Source organism: Pteropus medius, unplaced genomic scaffold (assembly GCF_902729225.1).
Source record: "Pteropus medius unplaced genomic scaffold, Ma_sr-lr_union100, whole genome shotgun sequence".
In the NCBI taxonomy this organism is placed as follows: domain Eukaryota; kingdom Metazoa; phylum Chordata; class Mammalia; order Chiroptera; family Pteropodidae; genus Pteropus; species Pteropus medius.
The window spans coordinates 11,375,961-11,396,921 of NW_024349519.1; the positions used below are offsets into that span (position 1 = coordinate 11,375,961).

The window sequence follows — 20,961 nt, forward strand, 5'->3', positions numbered from 1 at the left end:
GTGTTGGGAAGTATGATATAAACAAGTTCAGCAGGAGGAATAATCAGAGTAGTTTCATGTAATCAGAAAGATGGGGTAATTTAACCTGGAGCATATAGTTTGTAGAATTTAGATAGACATGAGGGTCAAAATAACAGTGGAGGAAGGTTCCAGGTTGATATAATTAAATTACCAAAGGCACAGAGGTAGAACTATTTGATAGATGAGGGATTCTTTCACTTTATTAGAGAGCAAGGATTTATAGAGAGTAGTATGTTAGGGCCTGATAATGGAGGGTTAATTAATAAATTTAAAAAAAATATTCTTATGAATTGCCTTTATGAAAATCAAAAGTGGAGCTTTTGTTGCGAAATTAAACTGTGAACATTGCCACAAACCATGAGAAGCTTCCATATTTCCTTCTGATTCTATAAGTAGCCAAGTCTGATTTTGAATTGATGAAGACAGTGCCTAGATAAAATTTCTTGAATTATTCTTCATTGATTAATACATTTAAGAATTACAGTGCTATTGTTTAGCTCATTTTCAAAAACTGTTGATTTCATCATAGTATTATCCCATCAGGAATATGGGCTTTGGAAGCTTGAGTATTGTATTTAAGCTGTATGTATTTTTTTTCCATTTTTAATAATCGTAAGTTTCATGCTGGCATCATTTAAATGATTTTAAGTCCTAAAATACTATTCTGTACATATGATAGATTACTGACTTGTATCCATTCCTTTAAATGTAGATAACTATAACAGGCAAATATTTAATTAGTAAAATTTCTTTATACTATTTTTGATTAAAAATATCTTGTTTAAACTTTTTATGTTGACTTATTGAAGATTAAATGTAAATCATGAATACTTGTTTTTAGCAACACTATAAATTTGTTTCTTGCTCAAAGAAAAATTTTAAAAATTATGACATAAAAGCCAAGAGAAATTGATAATGCTAGTGATTATGTTTTCCTTTATTTCAGGTGATATTTGATCTTTCACCACAGCAAAAAGAGTGGCAGAGGTAATAAGTAAAGTATTGTGGGCCATAAAAATCTAGGTCACATTTTGTCTATTTTTTCTATTGTAAATTATTAATAGATTAGCATATTTCTCTAGGCATTTTTTTGTATGAAATATTAGCAGAATATAGTATATAAATATAATCTTTATACTTTCAAAAATTTTATCAGATCTTAGGAAAGTCATGTACAGTTTCACCTCTAGTGTACTTTGAATCATGAATACACTTTAATTTCATTTAAAATTTTATTAACTAAAATTTTTAAAAGCATTATAAGATCATTGTTTCAAATTCAGTTTGAATAGAAAGGATATAAAGTAAAAGTAAAAGCCTTCTCATCATTCCATAAACCTAGTACTACTGACTAGTGGTAATAATCAGAGTTAAATTTCTTGTGTAATCTTTTAGAAATCTTCTGTTCATAAACATTTTGGTATGTTTTGTATGTTACTTTCCTAATATGAATGGGATCATTCCATATGTTTGTTCTGTAGTTTGCTTTTTTCATCTAACATGATATTTTGTACATCTCATATCACTACATATAGTACTCCATTTTCTGTATAAACTAATTTATTGGATTGTTATTGACAGGTATTTAGATTGCTTGTAAGATTCGAATATTAAAAACAATAATCAGTGAAAATTCTTGAACCTAATTTCTTATATACTTGTGTGTATGTTTATGTGCGTTCGTGTATGTAGTTTCTAGAAATGGAATTTTTCTTCCAGAGGATATTTAATTAACATTTTGAGGGGGTGGCTCCACAGTGTAGTGGTTATTAGCACATCTGCTTTACATGCAGAATGTCCTGGGTTCGCTCCCCAGGTGGAGCCTCAGACCATACCCTGGGTGCGCCAGGCCCCGGGTGCACAGGAGATGCCCTACCTTCAGAGATCCAGTTCTTAAGGGGAAATGGCAACATCCATAGGTCAGGGGTGGAAGTGGGGGTGGGAGGAAATTAAAGAGAGGGAGGGAAAGAACATTTTGATAAGTTTTTCATCACAAAGGAAAAAAAATTAACTCAGGTGTGATGGCTGTTAACTAAACTTATTGTAATTATTTTGCAATAGCTACATAATCAAATCATATGTTGTATACCTTATAAAATGTTATCTATCAATTATATCAATAAAACTGGAAAAAATTTTGATAATGGCACGTGTTAGCAAAATAGTTTCACTTATACTCTAAAACTATATGAGAGTACTTATTTCTATACAGTCTCAACAATAGCAAGACCTTTTTTTATTTTTGCCATTTTAATGGGTGAAAAATTGTACTTGTTTTAATTAGCATTTTTTTTAATGTATCAATTGAATATCTTTATTGGTGAGTTTTTTTTTCCATTTGTACTTTTTTGTGTGTGAACTTGCTCGTTCATGCTGTTTACCTATTTTGCTTGGTTGTTGGTTTTTTCCCTAACTCTAAAGAATCTTTTGTATGTTAAAGAAATTAGTCCTTTGTTATAAGTAGTTCTCCCACCCCCGGTACCATAGACTGTTTTTTTTCTTTTTTGGTTTCCAGGTTATGTCTTGTGCTTAGAAAGGCTTTATTAAAAATAAATATTTTTATTACATAATTTTATTATTACAAATAAATATTTTTTACCCATCTTTCTTTAAATTTTCTTTCCAGTCTCTAATTATATTTCAGAGGCCTTCTCTTTTAATTTCCAGTTTCACCATTTGGGGAGATTTTAAAATTAAGGTTGAAATTGAATGTAGTTGAACAAAAGAACTAGGGCTTAGATGTCTCTGGGTTTCTAGTGCTTTAGTAGAAAAGCATCTAGAGATGAAATGTGTTGCTTTAATCTGGACATATTAAAGGGAGAAGCCACCTTTCATTTGGAATTTTATTCATTGCTCAAGACTAGTAATAAGTGGGAACAGAGATTGTGTTTTTATTGTTAAAATGTTAGACATTTTCCATCATAATACAGTTTTCTATGTACCTTCATATATGGAATATAAGCTTGGATATTTATTGGTATATTTGAGGTAGAAGTTACACACAGACACACACACACACACTTACACACACACACACTCACACACTCTCTACATATAGTTTGATGTCATTAACCTCTTTTCCCACTGCCCTGCACTAAAAGTTAAACTCTGGAAATACTAGACATACAAAAATGTGAAGCTTTCAGTTTCTACTAGCATTATATCCAAAGATTTTAAGTCTCCTGAGGGTGGAACCTGGCTTCTTGAGGCTTCCTAGAGAATGGCGTTCTGCTTTTAAACAAATATTACTGAATGGACTAGAGATATTCAAGCCCTGGCATCCTGAATAATGTATTTACCAAAATGTTCTTTACCTTTAGAATTTGCTAAAAAGAGATCTAAGTTTTCTCTCAAGTGATGTTCTTCTTTCTGAAAATATTTGGCATTCTAATTAATCTCTCTCAGTAGTAGTAAATCTCAATCCCTGGATATAGCCTTTCTGATCTCTACTTTTTATTTCTAGATTTAAGATTTATTCTGAACTAAATTTATAGTCTAAAAATGACTTATTATTTTAAATCGGCCTGTTTTACTAGGATTTTTAGTGGATGGTGCATCAGTATATCATCACTTGCACTTCTAGAAAATATTTATCATTATAGTAGGATATGAGGATGTGATCTATTATCAGATTTACATTTGCTTCCTTTTTAAAGTACCTGTATTTGTTTATAATTTTTCAAAGTTATTTATATATGTACTTTAGTTTTTAGAGTAGTTTTTGAGTGAAAAATAGAGTTCCCAAATACCCTCTGCCCCTACACATGCACAGCCTCTGCCATTATCAACATCTGACACTGGAGTGGTACATTTCATACAATCTTCGAACCTACATTGACACATCATTATCACTCTAAGTCCATAGTTTACATTAGGAATCACTCTTGATATTATATATTCTATGAGTTTTGACAAATGTATGATGACGTGTCCATTATAATATCTATAGAATAGTTTTGCTTCCCTAAAAATCCTCTGTTTTGTTGGTTTATTCCTCCTTGCCCTCTGTGTATGATTTTTGCACTTGAAGGCTTTGAACTTTGATACAAATTTTTGCACTTGAAGAGTTTGAACTTTTTGCACTTGGATGTTAGTTAAAATAGAGAAATTAAAGAAGTAGAATAGGATTATATCTAAAAAGACAAAGTTGTTGCTAGTAATGGTAGGAGATATTAAGTCTCAATAGTAGAAGTGTTAGAGGAAAAGCCTTTATTCTTGGTTTTGTTGTTTGGAATGAGTAATTTCATAAGTTATTGTGAATGTAATAATTTTGTAAAAAAATATTCAAGCAACTAATTTACTCTTTGTAGCTAGGTATATTTAAAAAGAATCACATGGGTTCTTAAATGTATACTTTGTTCTCTATAATTTTATGCCTTATATGCTAATATTCTTTTTAAAAATTATAGGTAGAGCAGAATAGTTTATTTAGAATGGTCTTGTCATAGAATAAAGTTCAGATTTCTTTGGAAAAAAGAGACACCAGGTGATATTAAGTGGCACTGTGGCCTGGTTTATAATGAGAATTGAATACTTGTGCTATGGGGGTATATACCCCACTTTAAGTCTATCAGAATTATTATGTGTCCTCTTAATTGTCTTATTTTATGTGTCTGTAATACTTTATTCAATGACTGACAAAAAGTGAGAATTTTGTAATTGCTGCATGCATGCACGAAAGACATATTTAGATATTTAGATAAACAAAAGCTCCTTATTGGTGAACCAGACTGCATGTCCATTATTGATAGAGTCAGACAGGCTTATTGTGGAGCCCAGCTGTTATACCCATAGCCACCTTACCTCTCTTTTTTTACTTTTTAAGAAAAATGACCAAAGAAATCTTGGTACTTTTTTTAAAAATAAAGTCTTGTAGTAATAAATGTGTGGCCTTGCTAATTCAGCTAACTATTGTTATATTTAAAAAAGTGTTGGCTTTCTTTGTGTACCTTACCATATTTATAAACTATTGCTTGTTTGTGTTATATTTAGGATGCTGCAGCTGATTCAGAGTAGACTGCAAGAAGAACATTCACTTCAAGATGTGATATTTAAAAGTGCTTTTAAAAGTTCATCGACAGCACTTCCACCAAGGTGAGATGTATATTTTAAATGTGCAACTATTTATTATGAATTTCCTTTGACATAATTTTATTATTGATTTAGTCCTCTGAATCTCATTTCTCAGAAAATATAATCATTCTGTATGATGAAAATATCTTTTTACTCTAAAATTTATAGCCAACGATATTGATCAAGATTATCACAAATAATATTACAGCTGATCCTTGAACAACATGAGTTTGAACTACGCAGGTCCAATTATAGGCAGGTTTTTTTTCAATAACTACCTGTACTGTTTTTTATTCATGGTTGGAAGTCCATAGATAAGAAGGGCTGATTGTATGCATTGAACTATGCCATTTTATATAGAGGACTTGAGCATCTACAAATTTCGGTATCTTTGGGTTCTGGAACCAATCCCCTGCTGATACCAAAGAACAACTATGTAGTTAACTTTGGAGGAATTCAAAAGCTATACATGTGGAAGTCAGCACCCCTAATACTTACATTGTTCAAGGGTCAATCATTTTCATTTAATTTTCTCTTTTATATGTATAAGGTATACCTCCTTATAAAATTATATTAGGTTTTAAGAACAAATTAATTGCATTTATCATTATGATGTATAAATTTTGATGAGGAATTTGTTTTTTTATTTTATTTTCTCTTCCTTTATAGATTAGAATAGTTTATGTTCAGAAATGCAATAATCATAAAAATGATCATTTAAATTTAAAACTCTAGGTTTCACATTTGCTTAGGAAGAAAATGTCATTGTCTGTTTGAACTTAGACAGCATGCCCTTCTCTTACGTCATTCTTATTGCCATCCTCCTCTGCCCCACAAAGTGGCAAAAACAGATAATGAAAATATATCTTTGTTGGACTAATTCTTTACTTTTAATCTTCTATCATTGGACTTAGTCCTCTAGTTACATTTGAGAACCATGGAATTTTATATTTGTTAAATATATATAATTATGCAATTTCTTTTCCATTTTACAGATGTATGCTTTATTATAAATATAGACTTCAAAAACATGAGTTTCTATTTTTGACATTTATAACATTACCTAAAAATGGATCTTTAAAGATTTTTTCCCCTCTACTAAACTTTTTCACCATGAAATGTTGACCTTATTGAATGTTTTGTAAGCAATCCTAACATATCTTGTTATAATAGGGAAGAGGATTCATCCCAGCCTCCAGATGCTTGCAGAATTCGTGGTCATCTCTATGTCAATAAAGTAGCAGGAAATTTTCACATAACTGTGGGCAAGTATGTTCTTTTCACCTACTGAAAATCCTTTAGACAAGTTGGCAGTGTGGTTAAAAATAAATTCTTTGCTCATCAAATAATACATTACTAACTAGTGAAGGACTGCTTAAAATGTCGTGTATTTATATTTTTGATGTCTCAAGACTGATGTTCAGGGCTTTACTCTCAGGATGGGGAAGACTACTAACTTTAAAAACTACTTAAAATGTTAAACAGTCATGTCATATTTTATATATTAAAGAAGTGAGCTGTAGGTAAATATGAACTTGCCAAGTTTTAGTAGCCAAACAACTCTTACCTAGACATTTCTTTAATTTATTCATTTTGCTTGCATGGTAATTGGTTTTTGTTGTTGTTGTTGTTGTTTTTCATTTGGCAATCATCATCAAAATGTAATCCTTAACATTATTCAGGATTTCATATCCCTTATTTGAGACAAATATTTTGATGTAGTTAGATATTCGTCATGTCTAGGATAAAGTTAAATTAGGTGGAAGTTAAGAAAAAATATTAGACCACCTACCTTCATAAATAACACCCAGTACAGAACCTGTTATACAGTAAATACTCAGTACATTTCTGAATGAATAAATATATTTTCTGATCTTCCCTCCCTCTCTCCCTGCTTTCTCCCTTCCCTTGTCCCTTCCTAAGATGCAGAGCTGAACAATTCTTCATTGTAAAAGACAGTTTTTGATGAGTACTTTCTGTGCACCAAGTACCATGCTAGATACCAAGGGTGAAACTGAAAAAAAGGGAAAGGTTTTTGTCCCTGTGGTGCTGACATTTTATGAGAGTCCAAACATTAAACAGTGAATTATACTAATGATTATTTAATTATAGTTATAGCAAAGGTATCAAGGAGAAATATGGCTGATACGAAATTATATAACCCCACCTACTCTGTAAGTCAGCGGAGGCTTTATTAAGGAAAACCTTAATAGGGTTCAAACTAGTGGCTGATTAGGAATTTTGCATATAAAGGAGAGAAGGGCATCAGAGAGAAAGGTTACAAAGCAGGAAAGACAGTGGTTGGACATCATATATATATATGGATAGAAAGATAGCATTAGACTTTTATGCATGATTATTTCAGTGTTTACAGTGATCAGATCAAACATTTGTCTTCATTGTCCTACTCTTAACATTCATTTTTTGTTGTTTTGTTACTGTTGCCAGCACCCATTCTCCCCATCCTCAACCCATAGCTGGGAACTTTACAATTTTTTGGTATCATGAAATTGTAAATAATGGTAAATAATAGGTGGCTCAAAGAAATGTGGAAGATTTTATTGCACCTTTGGATACAAATAATATCCTACTCCAAAACTAACTAAAAAGAGTAACTTTGACAAATATCGTATGAGCTTCTATATATTGTGGTTCCCAGTTTCAACTTCTTGCTTCATGTGGTGTAACTCATACCAGCAATAAGAGAGGTCAAATGGAAAAGTATTTGGTTTGTATCTTATCCTTATCATCTCCCAGATATTCCTTAAATCCACTCTTAATTTTTTGGTACTAGATTTATTAAGTTCAATATTGATCTTTTTGAAGATCTCACATTACCTCTCAGGCACAATATCATTCTCAACTGTATTATAAAGAAGAAATAAAAAGAACATGATTTATAACATAATATTCCAATATGCAAATTCTTCAGCATGAATACATTAGATAAGGTAGGGAAGTAGGCAGTTGCTTGCCACTTATATGTAGAATCATTAGGTATACAACAGCTATAAATGCAGAGTAAAACAGATGTATTGGCCACTCAGATATCATGAATGGTATTTCTGTTAATGAGGTGATATTCTGAAATAGTGAACAGCTCTTTGTAATACTGTGAACGAAACAAAATAACAACATTCTCTCTATTTCCTGGGAAATTTACTGTATATTGAACTACAACAAAGTATTTTGTATAGGTAAATTCTAGATCCAGATCATTACACATAGGTTTTTCACCTACATAGGTTTTTCACCTACATATTTTGTATAGGTAAATTCTAGATCCAGATCATTACACATAGGTTTTTCACCTACATAAATGACACTTAGAATGTTTGGAAGTCATGCAAGATGTGGAACAATATTTTTGTGTGTGTGACTGTCATTGTACTGCAGGATGCCTTGTGCTGCTATCCACTAAATGCCAGTAGCTACTCCTCCTAAGTAACTGTCAACCGAAAATACCTCCCCTCAGTGCCCTACAATTTTCAAACAACCTTTCCTTCACCGAAAATTAGTGGAATAATACATCAGAGCACATGAAAAATATGAAATTCAGATTTCAGTATCTAAAAATAAAGTTTTACTGGAACATAGTCGTGCTTAATTAAAGCTTGTGAAAATTTGTTTTCTCTCCCATCATGTACCTAACTATATGATATCTTCAATTTTGCCCTTGGCCTTCAAAGCCTAAAATATTTACTGCCTGGCTCTTTACAGAAAATAAGCCAACCCCCAGCTTATTATATTGCTGAAATTAGTAGACTTACCTACTTAAATCATAGGCCAAGTATGTTCTTATTTTATACTAAGAAAATTACACAATTGGGAAAGATCTCTTTTCTGATTTTAATTAGCTATATTTTTAAATGTTATTACTTTAATCTTTTTTTCCTCCTTTCAGGGCAATTCCACATCCCCGAGGTCATGCACATTTGGCAGCACTTGTCAACCATGACTGTAAGCAGTTTCTGAAGATTTTCTCTATGAAGAGGCCCTTGGGAAAAAAAAGTGTTTTTTATTTGTTTGTTAATTTTTTAGTGCAGGTGCAAGGTAGGGCTTTGAAAGCGGGCTGTTCGAAAACAGGATATCCAAAGGAGAAAATAAATGATTAGATTTATTGATTCTAATCCATTTTTTCTTGTCTTTAAGCTACCTGTATTTATATTTAGTCATGCCTCGAAAGTTGCTAAAGTTAGGAGGAAGTCTTGGTATTCCTTATATCACTTTGTACAAATTTATGCTAATCTAATGGATAATGAAGGAAATATACTTGAGGTATATTTCAATATGTAAATCTAAATATGGACATATATACATGTACATATAAAGTACTCAAGTTATTTTCTTATGATGATTGTCATAAATCTTAGTTTTTAAAGTCTGCTTTAGAGAATAAAACAAATAATAAATTCCATAAAATGTCACTTATGTCACATTTAGCAGTGTATTATCTGATCATTTTCATTATTTGGCTTCATGGACATCATCCCAGTTATTCTGACAACACAATCCTATTACTATGTGATGATTTGGACCAGGAAAGACATATAATATTTTTTAGATGTCAATTTGTATGTAATCATGAAATTAAAGATATATCATTTTATCAGAATTTACTTACCCTTGTACGTTTAATTCCCACATATTTATAAGCATTTTTCTCAAAATTATTGTGGTTTTAAATACTACATTGTTATACCTGCAGATTTTAGGTGTTTTTATTTGAGATTAGATAAGATTGTGAACCAATCTATAATATGTGTTTTGAATAATATAATTTCTCTACTTAATTGGTTTTATATTTTGCCTCTTAGCATACAACTTTTCTCACAGAATAGATCATTTGTCTTTTGGAGAGCTCGTTCCAGGAATTATTAATCCTTTAGATGGAACTGAAAAAATTGCTGAAGATCGTAAGTACTTAATAGTTATTGTTGGAATTTACATGTAAGCAATTGTTCTTATATTTTAATATTAATACATTTTTAATAATCCTCTTTCTAACCCTCTTATAACAGATAAACAGATAAATCTTTAAGTGGTTTTAAGTAGTTGATAACTTTCAAGTGGAGTCATGTGCGGAGAGACTTTGTCCTAGTAGGAGATAAAATTTAAATATTAAAAATGGCGGCATAGAAGAGACTAAAAAATTAAATGTAGGCTGCAGAAGTTGTAGAATTTAAAAGCTATCTAAATATACGAAAGGTTAATGTATTTTTAGGGCATAACTGCTTTTCTTTTTCCAGCTTTATTGAAATATAATAGACAATTAGTTGCTCGTATTTACATTGTACAATTCAATGAGTTGTACAATTCAATGAGTTTTTAGTTGGCAAACAATAATAGTTTCAGTCGTATGGCATAGTGATTAGAGGTCTATCTAATTCACAAAGTGATCATCCCACTAAATCTAGTACCCCTCTTCCCCCTTACATGTTTATTACAACATTATTAACTGTTTTCCTTATGCTGTACTTTATATCTCCATGTTTATTTTGTAACTGTCCATTTGTATTTCTTAATCCCTTTGCCCTTTTTTGCCATCCCCCAACCTCCCTCCCATCTAGTAGCCTTCAAAATATTCCCTATTTCTGTGAGTTTATTTCTGTTCTTTGTTGTTGTTGTTGTTGTTTATTTTGTTCTTTGGATTCCACATGTATGTGAAATCATGCAATATTCATCTTTCTGTATCTGACCTATTGAATTCAGCATAATACCCTCTAGATCCATCCAGACAATATCTTTTTCCAACTCCTTTCTTTTAGTCTGTGTGTGTCTTTTAATCTGAAGTGAGTCTCTTATAGGCAGCATATGTAGGGGTCTTATTTTCTTATCCATTCAGCCACTCTCTCTCTTGGTCGAAGCACTTAATTTTTTTCTATTCGAGGTACTGGTTGATAGGAATGTAGTTATTACCATTCTTTATTCCTATTTTTGATACATACTTTTTCTTCTTAAAGAAGTTCCTCCAACATTTACTATAATACTGGCTTGGTATTGATAAATTCCTTTAGCTTATTTTTGTCTGTAATGTTCTTTATGGGTCCTTCTACTGTAACTGATATCTTTGCTGGATAAAGTATTCTTGGTTGTAGATCCTGAGTTTTCATCACATTGACTATTTCGTGCCATGCCTTCTGTCCTGCATAATTTCTTTTGAGAAATCAGCTGCCAGTCTTATGGGTGCTCCCTTGTAGGTAACTACTTTTTTCTTGCTTCTTGTAAGATTTTCTCTTCGTATCTAACCTTTGGCATTTTAATTATAATGTGTCTTGTTGTTGGCCTCTTTGGGTTCATCTTTTTTGGGACTTTATGAAGTTCTTGGGGTTGTATGTCTATTTCCTTCACAGGCGAAGGAAATTTTCCATCATTGTTTCTTCAAATAGCTCTTCAACTTCTTGTTTTCCTTCAGGTACCCTTACAACAAGGATATTTTTACATTTAATTGTGTCCCATAGGCTCCTTAAATAATTATTATAATGTTGGCTTCTTTTTTCTTGCCATTCTGATTGAGTGTCCCTTGGTTTCTCCATCCTCTGTCTCTGTGGTTCAGTCCTCTTTATCCACTCTGTTGATTCCCTGTAATATACTCTTCATCTCAGATAATGTGCTCTTCATTTCTGACTTTTTCCTTTTTATAATTTCCAATTCCATTTTTATGTTTTTTATCTCTATGTTAAAGTTCTCATTGAATTTATCTACACTTCCCCTAAATTCATTGAGCATCTTTATAACCAGCATTTTGAACTCTGCATCTGTTAGCTTCCTTGACTCTATTATTCCTAGATCTCTGTTCTGTTCTCTCATATGGCTTCTGCTTCTTTGTCTTCCCATTTTGGCTGCTTTTCCATGTCTGTTTCTACGTACTAAACAAAGCTCCTAAGTCTCTCGGTCTTTTTAACATGGCTTTGTGTAGTAGGTGTCCAGAAGCACAGTCCTGAGAGGGATTCAACTGCAGGCCAAGTTTAGCCCCAGCCTGTGCCCCTTTGGGGCCACCTGTTAAGATTCAGCAAGCAATCCACAGATGCTGTGCTTATAGTTGCCTCAAGAAACCGCACCAGAAACTGAGGCCAGCTGCCACCAGTGTGAGTCTTGGCGCTGCTCAGCAAGGAATACTTGTGGAGGACACAACTGGATGTGGTTTGGGTGGGACCACAAGTTTAGAGAGGCAGAGTTGCAGGGACTCTTCTGGGCGGAGTGACCTGTTATCCAGTTTGATGATGTGATGGCTCTGTGTTCACACACTGGGAGGGGAGAGGACTCAACGGAGGAACAGTGGATACCTGTGGCACTTCTGCCCAGGAGAGAACCTCACCTCCTACTTGATTCCGACAACTCACTGCCCCTCTGTAAGTCCCTGGTGCCCCCTGTGCAGCTCACCTGGCACTGGTGCTTAGAGCGAGCAGGTCCATCACTACAACAGTCCGCTTATGGACATGGTCCCTTTAAGAGGCATTTGCAGCTGCTGGCTGCCACTGCTGCTGCCTCCATCCCACTCAGCCGCTCGGGCCTGGACAGCTTTGCATCCTTACCTTATCCTACCTTCTCTCTTTGCAGGTGATTAATTATTGCTCTCTCTAGTTGTTGTGCTTCTGTTCATCTAGATCCCAGGCAACTTTGCTTGCTGTTTGCTTAGTGTTTCTGTCAGATCTTTGATTTGGTCGCAAGAGGGATGAACAAAGCCTCTATATCATCTACACCATTTTTTTCCCATCCTCCATAACTCTTTTTCTGTATTCACCAAAGAAAGAATAAGAACAAAAAAAGTTCAATATTCTAAGAATTTTCTTCTTTGTATGGTTCAGAGTTCTAGAATAACATTTTAGAAACCTCTCTGGAGAATTTTACAAACATCAGAGACCTAGAGTTATTCTAGAATGGCTTAATTATTAACACAAATAGAAGTAATATAGCATAGATACCTTTTATTACTGGTTTTTTAAACCTTCTATTCCATTTATTCCATTCTGTTTCAGTCTATCCAAATGTGAATGAATTTTTTTTTTTTTTTTACTTTCATAGCAAGTCATCTATTCTTGTTTTCTGATGTTTTTGGTTGTCTTTCCTCCTGTTAAATAGATGTATTCTATGACATGCTCCACCTATAGGACCTTTTAAGGATGTTTAAAGTTTCCTGTGCTAGTAGGAATTCTAGCCTTTGCAAAACTGTAATTAAGGATTTAATTTTTTATTCAAATTGATTTATTAATATTCTTGTCAGTATTTTATACTTTAGCATAGTGTAATCTGATACAATAAAGATGTTTTACATAGAATATTGACTTACATTCATGAGTATATATATGTTTACATATGAGAATGTTTACAATTTAAGGATACTTGAGCATACTAAATTTGGAAATGTGTGAGTAGAAACCTTTTGAGAATTATACACTCTATTTATTATAATCTCATCTTAAGTATGTGCTCATTCTGTACCAGAATGTATTAAATATTACTTAAGAGATGTTCATTTGAAAACATGTTGATTAATACTTTGTTTCAAGATGCTAAAAGGAACTATAAATTTCTACACAAAAGGGGTTCTACATAGAAACGGATTCATTTTCAAAAGGCTCTTTTTAAGCCTACTTATTCCAAACTTCAAAAAGACTAAGAGGTATGCAGAGTTATATTATAAAATGCTACTAGATGAATGTCAGTAGGTTATTCAAAGCTTTAAAGCAGGTATACTCTTCTCTTTCCTAATATATTTCTTATTGGGCCTCTTTTTCAAAATTAAAAAAAAAATCAGCATTATAAATCTGCTGTGTTAAGGTAACTGCCTCCTCCTTTATGTGCTCCAAAAGTTTTGAAGGGATTACTTAGCAATTACATCTTTAATACTGTGCAGATTTGGACATACAACCTTTGTTACAATTTGTGGCTTCCAACAAAATTTCATTCAGCCGTATTCCCCACCCCCACCCCTGACCTGGCAATGAAATTATTTAACAAACTGATAGCCCTTTCTTGAATTAACATTAGACAGATAGGTCTTCAGTAGTTCTTTGGCCACAGCTTAAATAGTTTTCCAATTTTTCCTGTCATATTTCTTTGACGCTTGGTGATTATTATTCATTGCATTGGCTCTTCACTCCTCACATGTGGTGAAGTTCCCTTTGTCCTTAAATTTTGCCTCCAAGTCTAATGATCCCACCTGTGTATACAGCATTATTTATTGCCTCACTACTCTCAATTTCATTTTTTTTCCGTAAATAGTTTATACCTGAACACCGTTTTTTCTCCTAGCACTTTCACCTTGCTCTCTCTATGACATGTTGAGTTTATTTGTAAAACACTTCAAAACTAAGCACAGCCTTGAGCTGTTTACCTTATGTCAAAGAACAACTTAAAGGATGAAACTGAAGACCATCCACAATTGATACGCCATCTATCAGTGGTAGACAAAGCTAACATCCTTTTGTCCTAATATTGTCTGTGATAATGTTTAGGATGTTAAGCTGAAATCAATAGTGGAAGAACTTGTCAAAAACTTTGTTTTTGAAAGTTATATTGGTACAAGTAGTAGGAGAAATAAGAAATGAAATTAAAATAGGCTTTGCTTTATTATATTAGAAACTCATTTAATGATAGTGTTTAAAGAAACCATTATGCATTACTTCTCTTCCTCTTCTTTACAGTTTTATCCTTTCCTCCCCTATTCTGAATTACACTGAGATAAGAGACAGAGAAATTGGATTGATGGAAATAAAAATTCATTCATGCTGAGCGAAAAAAGCTAGACACAGAAATGTATATACTGTGTGCTTCTGTTTATATGAAATTCTAGAAGATGCAAAACTAATCTATGACAATAGAAGGTAGATTAATGGTTGGCCCAGGGCCAGAGATAAAGTGGATTGACTGTGGAGGGGTGCTGAAAATGTTTTTGAGGTGATGAAAATGTTTTATATTTTGATTGTGGTGGTAATCATATGGGTAAATACATTTGCTAAAATGTATCGAATCATTTGTTTAAAATTGATGCATTTTGTTTATGTACTCACAATTTTATGGATAATTATTACCATGTGGTGTGAAGTACATCTGTTTTCAGGTCAAACATAATTTTTTAGAACACATGCCAAGAGATTTAATGTTTTGTATGACGCGAACTGTTTAAAATTAAATAATAATTGGTAATATACTGTTATTAATGACTTGTATTGAACCTAGAAATGTCTAATGACTATATAAATATGATGATTTTGATTACACAGAAACCCTAGGCCATCATTGAGTAGTTTGTTATCTTTCTGCTGTAGTATCAATTTCTTACATTTATCCAAAGGTTGGCTAATTCAACTTTGATTTATTTACGTGTCTTAAGATATTAGTAGACTCTGAAAATGGGTCCAGTGGTGGTTATACTATCTTAATTTTAGCCTTATTAATTTCTGTTACTATAAAGAAATGCTGCTTTTCCATATTTGATAAAAGGATGATGATGATTATAAAGGTGTCTAAGTCACTAGTTCATCTTTTTAAGCATTTCATAAAAGGTGTGCGTGTGACTATTTTATGCTTACTGAGAACTTGTTTTACCAAGTATGAATATATTGCCTTCATTCATTCTTTTAAAATTATTTGTTGTTAAATATTAAGTCATATGTAGCATTAAATTTCAGATTAAGTGTATTTAATAGAAGGGGGATATATTTGGCACTAGTTTTGTTTTTACTGGATTTATGACAAAAATATATTTTGTTTTTATTCTAGACAACCAGATGTTCCAATATTTTATTACAGTTGTGCCAACAAAACTACATACATATAAAATTTCAGCAGACACCCATCAATTTTCTGTGACAGAAAGGGTAAGTTGACTCCAACTGAAAAAATGATTTTTTGAAGCATTTTATTGTCCTCCTGCAACAAAATAAGTTCGTAGTTTCATTTGGTGCCCTCCCCTATTTAAAATTTGTGAAAGTTTTCAAATGCATTAACATATTATTTTGAGCCAAGAAAATATCGGAAATAGGTACATATGTTCTAGAGCAAGAAAAGAAGTAGATTTTTTAAATCTGAAAGGTTTTGTATTCAATTAAAATTACTAACCTACGATGGTATTATTTTATTCTTAATATCTTAGTTTTTTAATGTGTTTTCTCATGCATTGGTATAAGCAGTTTTTATCTGCCAGCAGATTCTCTGATTTCTGTGTTTTACTTATTTTTAAATTAATGTACCCACTCAGGCATGCATGGCTATTGTGACTCAGATAACAGATTTTGAGGGTTCGCTTTCCTAATTTGTGCTTGTATTCATCTAATTGAGAGGACAAACACACTACAACCTCAGGGTGGGGTAGTCTTATAAATAAATATAGCAGCGAGGATCAGAGTTTTAGAATTGGACAGTGTAAAAGATTTCTCATTTACTTTGGGAGTCATATTTTCTTATTATTGTGTTTAAAAATGGTGAATATTCAAATACTAGTATCCAGAAGAATTCTAAGGCAAAATATTCAAATACTAGTATCCAGAAGAATTCTAAGGCAAAATTTGCTTTTCTCCATATGGAGTTTTCGTTTGATAGTCTTATAACTTAATGATGGCTGTATCTCAATAATTGTAGAATTTTCCTTATTCATACGAGATTAAATACTGAAGATTTTAGGGGTGAAGTGTCTTGTGTTTATAACTTTTCAAATGGTTCATAGGAAAAATAAGTATGTATAAATGTGTGTGTCTGCGGTGTGCATTTTCACATAGAGAGAGAGACTAGGTAAAGAGTATACAAGTATATATCATGCTTCTTGCATTTCTTGTAGGAGTGGGGAGAAACCATTTCTAACTAAGGTCAACACCACCCGAACATCAGACAGTCTACACAGTAACAAAGCTTTTGGAAAAACTGACACACTTACTTTAACATGAAGTCACTTTATTGAACAATGGCTTTGTAAGACTCTGTTGTATTAGTAGAAAAGGGGTTTTGTATTGTCTCAAATAAAATTGTTTTAATTTCTCTTGTAATTTTTATTCCTAAAGCTTGCAGTTTAGTTATACCTTAGTAAAAATAGATAGGGCCTGACATAAAAGTTATAACAAAGCACTCTTGCAGCATAGTTGTTTTGAGCTATAATAGAAATTTATTAGAAAGTTTGCAAACTTGAATTTTGAAGTGTAAGCAGGATGGAATGAAATAGAATATTTCTCAGTTTGCACACTGTGGTAGGTTTATAATTTTAGTTACATTTCTTTCAAGAAAAAGATTCCTTTAAAAACTGAACCAGTAGCTCAAATGTGATACCTTTCTTTTTTTGTTTTTCAGTTACAGTTGACCATTAATATTACATTTCATGTGTACAATGTACTAGTTAGACATTTATGTAATTTATGAAGTAATTCCCCCTCAATAAGTCTAATACCCATCTGGCACCTACATAGTTGTTACAGTATTATTTACTATATTTTCTATGCTTTACTTTACATTCCTGTGACTCTTTCATAACTACCAATTTGATATCTTTCAAATTAATGCACTGTTTTCTTCCTGTATTGTATCTCATAGTTTAAAATGAATGCGAAGTGAATTTGTTTTTAAATCTGATCATTTATTTATTTTTTAATTTAAATGTTTTAATTTTTTATTATTGTGACATTGGTTAATGAAATCCAGTAAGTTTCAGGTGGACAATTCAAGTATAAGGCATATATATACATCGCATTGTGTGTTTACCTCCCATAGTTAGATTTGTTTCTGTCACCACGTATTTGACCTCTTTTACTATTTAAGTGACAGGAACTATATGTGATTATTTTGTAAATTCTTAGCAAAGAAATAGTATAAAAATTATGTCAAAATATGAACTTAGTTTTTATTTATTCAGTCAGTGAAGAATGTGCCATACAGTTGTAAGCTCTTGAGCTCAATAGAAAACTTGAAACTGATCTTTTTGAGAAAATAGGGAAGAATGATTCTGCTCTCTTGATGCTTCAGAAGCTAACCACATAAAGAATACAGGACAATTTGATTATCTCTCAAGAGTTTTGTCTAGTAGGGCAATTCATAAAGAGATTGGATGTCCCTCTCATACAGTCGGGCTGTAGGGCTTCATATTAACTCTGTGTAAGTAACCTGATGACATGAATACTGTTTTTCTCCTCCTATCTCTCCCCTTCCTTTTGCCTTCCTTTTAGGAACGTGTCATTAACCATGCTGCAGGCAGCCATGGAGTCTCTGGGATATTTATGAAATATGATCTCAGTTCTCTTATGGTGACAGTTACTGAGGAGCATATGCCATTCTGGCAGTTTTTTGTAAGACTCTGTGGTATTGTTGGAGGAATCTTTTCAACAACAGGTTAAGATTTATTCCTTTTTTGGGTCTAATTTATGAAAGTGTTGCTGATGCTTTTACTTAAAAGGGGCAAGAAATATACACATTTTCATGTTTTGATATGTAAAGAATTTTTTATTGAAGACTTAATTCTAAACCTTCAAAATTATATTGCTTAAACAAATATAACTAAATTCATTGCCTTCAGTGATTTAAGGGAGATTACTTAGTGAGCTAGAAAGTTCCTGAAGTGAATTAAAGTTCTGCCATTTACTTAGTAATAACCTTGTATAGATCACCCACCTTTTCTGAAGTTTTCTCATCTATAAAAATGGAAATAATAATATCTAACTTGCAAATGTGTTATATATAGGATTAGGTGAGAAAATAACTAGAAATAGTAGACACTTGAATGTAAATTTTCTTTTTTATTTAAAGTATTTTTAATTGTACAATATGTAAAATCCTATCTTATGCTACTTTGAACTATGTGATATGTGAAACCAAATATTTCAGTCAGTATTTTCATGATTCTTGGCTTTTTTTGCCCTGAGATTATGGAGTTCTCTCAAAGATAACTTGAAGAATTGTAAACACAAAAATTTGAAAGTATAATAAAGAAAATAGTTCCTTCTTTATCCCCAACCCCTATTCTATATTACATGGAGCTGGGTAGTTTATAAACTTTGAATTATAGTTTTTAGATGATTGATTAGCTTTTCTTATGAAAGTCTTTGTCACTGCTTCATTTGTGGTGCTGGTATTATTTATTTTTCATAACTGTGTGGGTGTGATGTATTAAGCACCCTTGAAAAGATTGCTTTGTCAAGGTCATGAATTATGTGGCCTTGTGATTTTGAAAAGAAGTCCATTTGGTTTAAAATTCACTGTCTTTTATTTTTAACTGTGGAAGTGAATAAAGCAGACTACTTTCTTTCCTTCCATAATCTTTTCCATTGTAATTAGTTTTATGGTCTTACATAGCAATTTAGGAAATAATTTTATTAAAAGCATAATTTAATTAAAAACATTTTTTATTACAGGCATGTTACATGGAATTGGAAAATTTATAGTTGAAATAATTTACTGTCGTTTCAGAATTGGATCCTACAAACCTGTCAATTCTGTAAGTATTATAGTACAAATGATACTGATCTCTATGTCATGGTATCATTGTTAAATCTAAGACGTATCATTTGGTGCCTGGAAAGAAATTGCTCAAAATCAAGCATTGTGTTTAGAGAAAATAGGGTAAGGAATGAAATTGATGCTTTGGTCTTTTTCTCTCTAGGTGCCCTTTGAGGATGGCCACACAGACAACCACTTACCTCTTTTAGAAAATAATACACATTAGCGCCTCCCAAGTGAAGGAGAAAAACTTTTTTGCCTGAGACTTAAAACCTTTTTTTAATAGTAAAATATTGTGCAATATATTCAAAGAAAAGAAATATGAATAAGAAGCAGGAATCATACCTAGAAAAAAAAAAAAAGGAAAAAAAACCCAAACTGAAATCCTGTATATGTTGTGTCTGTTACAAATGTCCTAGAAGAAATTATGCAGCTAATCAGTGAATAAGCCCAGCTGGAGTATTTCTTTGAAGATGACCACTTATGATATTTTCACAGCAAATGGGCAGTATCGAAATCAGCCTTGAAGAGTCTGAAGGAAAGAAGTCAAACGACAGCTAAAGAAAAACGCATTAATAAGTGCGAATGTTTGCGTCCTTTTGTTTTTAAAATATGTGATGTCAGAATAAAATATGTAAAACATATGGAAAACTAGTCTAGACTTTAAAAAGTTGTGATCAGGTCACATTGTTAATAAGGGAAAACAGGGATGGGTCCCCAGGCTATAGCCATATTAATGTTAAGCCATAATGACAAGACCATTTATCCAATAATTTGGTCTTATGAAGGTAACTGCTTTTCTTTAAACTTTAGCTATTGACTTTTTTAACTGTTCGAGGTAGGGTCTTGGAAGACTAAGATGAATTCTTACGGAGGCAGGAACATAGATGCTATAATAGATAACAGAGGTTTCATTTACAGATTGTATAGTGGGCACTTATACAGTGAGAAGAAAGCATATTTTTTAAAAAATGCTAAATTTCCTAATCTGATCATTATATTATATTGGTATACTTTGGAAGCAGGGTGTGAGTAATAAAAAGATCCACTACTGATGATGAAAATTATCAGTTTGTAAAATATTAAGAGGAAGAGAATATTTTATACTTGGTTTGGTGATTGGGCAACAGGGTAACTTTAAATAAAATAGAAATGTGAGGTAGGTATTTAAGAAAAGATAATGTCATATCTGAGATTACCATATTAAACAATGTCTGTTAAGCTATAAACCTGGATGAAAGAAGCATCGGCATTCAGTGTCCTGAATGTGATTGATTCTATATTAGATTGTGTTCTGACTTTCTTACTATTTAAGAGTTGATTTTAAATTTTCAGACTATAAAAGATTAAAATGAGAAGGAGATATTCAGGTGACATTAAAAACTATATTTAAAATACATGTGCCAACATCAGTTTTCCTTTTGTAATACTTAATAATAGTAGAAGAAT

The 20,961-nt window shown here is 32.2% G+C and overlaps 1 protein-coding gene across 1 annotated transcript in view; it reads left to right on the forward strand.

Annotated features, from left to right (window-relative positions):
- The window catches only part of ERGIC2 (ERGIC and golgi 2), a 38,123-nt gene extending 17,547 nt beyond the window's left edge, over positions 1-20,576 (forward strand). Inside the window, exons 6-14 of the mRNA XM_039882403.1 lie at positions 968-1,008; positions 5,014-5,115; positions 6,268-6,363; positions 8,999-9,054; positions 9,912-10,010; positions 15,820-15,917; positions 18,246-18,408; positions 19,428-19,510; positions 19,676-20,576. Coding sequence (XP_039738337.1) covers positions 968-1,008; positions 5,014-5,115; positions 6,268-6,363; positions 8,999-9,054; positions 9,912-10,010; positions 15,820-15,917; positions 18,246-18,408; positions 19,428-19,510; positions 19,676-19,738 — 801 coding nt within the window. The 3' untranslated portion in view covers positions 19,739-20,576. The remainder of the gene's footprint in view (positions 1-967; positions 1,009-5,013; positions 5,116-6,267; positions 6,364-8,998; positions 9,055-9,911; positions 10,011-15,819; positions 15,918-18,245; positions 18,409-19,427; positions 19,511-19,675) is intronic.
- Positions 20,577-20,961: the final 385 nt, after the last annotated feature.